This window comes from Orycteropus afer, unplaced genomic scaffold (assembly GCF_000298275.1).
Source record: "Orycteropus afer afer isolate SDZICR_OR568_19922 unplaced genomic scaffold, OryAfe1.0 scaffold00113, whole genome shotgun sequence".
Classification (NCBI taxonomy): Eukaryota; Metazoa; Chordata; class Mammalia; order Tubulidentata; family Orycteropodidae; genus Orycteropus; species Orycteropus afer.
Genome location: NW_006921700.1, coordinates 7,776,289 through 7,778,107, shown reverse-complemented (window position 1 = coordinate 7,778,107; position 1,819 = coordinate 7,776,289). Strand labels below are relative to the sequence as shown.

The 1,819-nt window shown below is 46.1% G+C and overlaps 1 protein-coding gene across 1 annotated transcript in view; it reads left to right on the top strand.

Moving 5' to 3' along the window:
• Positions 1–921: 921 nt before the first annotated feature.
• SLC14A2 (solute carrier family 14 member 2) overlaps positions 922–1,819 on the top strand; it is a 67,919-nt gene continuing 67,021 nt past the window's right edge. Inside the window, exon 1 of the mRNA XM_007943848.2 lies at positions 922–1,095. Coding sequence (XP_007942039.1) covers positions 922–1,095 — 174 coding nt within the window. The remainder of the gene's footprint in view (positions 1,096–1,819) is intronic.

Here is a 1,819-nt window from a genome sequence, read left to right as displayed (position 1 = left end):
CCAACTCATAGCAACCCTGTAGGACAGAGTAGAACTGCCCCATAGGCTTTCCAAGGCTATAAATCTTTATTGAAAAAGACTGCCTCATCTTCTTCCCACAGAGCTCAAACTGCCAGTCTTTCAGTTAGCAGCTGAGTGATTTAACCACTGCGCTACCAGGGCTCCTTAAAGGCTCCATAGCACTTGAGAAATTGAGTTTCTCTTAAATTCAACACAGTTGGAGAACCTGGTTCTGTTTATATTTAGCAAAAGGAAAATAAATACACAACTAATAACCATATTAGCCAATAGCAGTTCCATGGTGCAATTCTTAACCTTTCACATGGGAGATCCAGGTTTAATTCTCGGCCAATGCTCCTCATGTGCAGACACCCCCTGTCTGTCGGGGTGCATTGCATGTAGCCATGATGCTGAGCAGGGTTCAGCAGAGCTGTCCGACTAAAATGGACTAGGAAGGAAGGCCTGGCAATCTACTTCCAAAAATCACCCAATGAAAACCCTGTGAGTCAGTCACGACAGTACACACAGTGTTTCACTCCACTGCACATCGTGAGAGGCCGACGCATCATCAGCTAACGACAACCATACGAGCAATGTCATTGGTGGGGAAAACAATCTCAGTGATCAGGAAAAAGAGACATGTATTCTAACTGCATGGTCAGGGAAGTCTTCACACAAAATGAACTTTCTTCTGGACTCAGAAATGGGGTGAGTTTGAAAAGCAAAGGTCAAATGGTGGAGGAAAGGCCCCAGGCTCCTGTAGCCACACAGGTTACTGAAGTAGGGCCAGTGCATGTCACCGCTCACCCCCTCAGGACAGACCTCGTATCTCCCAGCATCTCAACTCCGCCTCAGCCTTCTGGGTGCCGTCATCATAACTCACCTGTTCTTTGCCCTTCCTTCTCCCCAGCTGTACGCTAGATGAGCAGCCGCCCCCTGAAGGAGATGTCTGACCCCCACAGCAGCCCTCTCCTGGCAGAACCTCCTTCCAGCAGATTCAAACTCTACGAGTCAGAGTTTACCAGCCCTAGCTGGCCCTCAAGCCCCCAGGACACACATCCAGCCCTGCCGCTCCTGGAAATGCCTGAAGAAAAGGTGAGGAGTGTTCCTCCCAGGATGTTTCACAGGTAGGGGCGGGGGGAGAAGTGAAAAATGCTGCTTGTCTGGCTCCCCAACACATTTCATATGCACCCTGGAAGTGCCACTGCTCTGGGAGATTCTGCCCCTATCATTTGTGGTTACACCTGTCCTACTTAGCGGTAGACAGAATATGTGTCGCTCTGTGTGAAGAGTGATTGGAAAGACAAGTAGAGAATACATACACTCACACACCAGCCTTCACACCTGTGTCCACAATCATTCTCTTTAGACCACTCCCTTGAATTGCCCTACTGCTTCAAAAAAGAACGGCTCTGTTATATGCAGGCCATTGCCACCCATTGAACACAGTAGCACAGATGGAGACTGGCTGACTAGGGATACCAGGCAAAGAGACCAGACTATTAAGGTGATATTTGTTTAATGAGATATAATTCACATACCATAAAATTCACACTTCAAAGTGTACATTTAAGTGGCTTTTAGTATATTCACAAAATTGTACAAACATCATTAATTCTGGTATACTTTCCCCCTCCCACAAGGAAACCACCAAACCCTTTAGCAGTCCCTACCCACTTCTCCTCTCCTGGGAACCTAATCTAGTTTTTGTCCCTATGGATTTATCTATTCTAAACATTTTATATAATAGGAATCATATAACATGCAGCCTTTTATGACTGGCTTCTTACATTTAGCACAGTGTTTTTTTTTTTTTTTT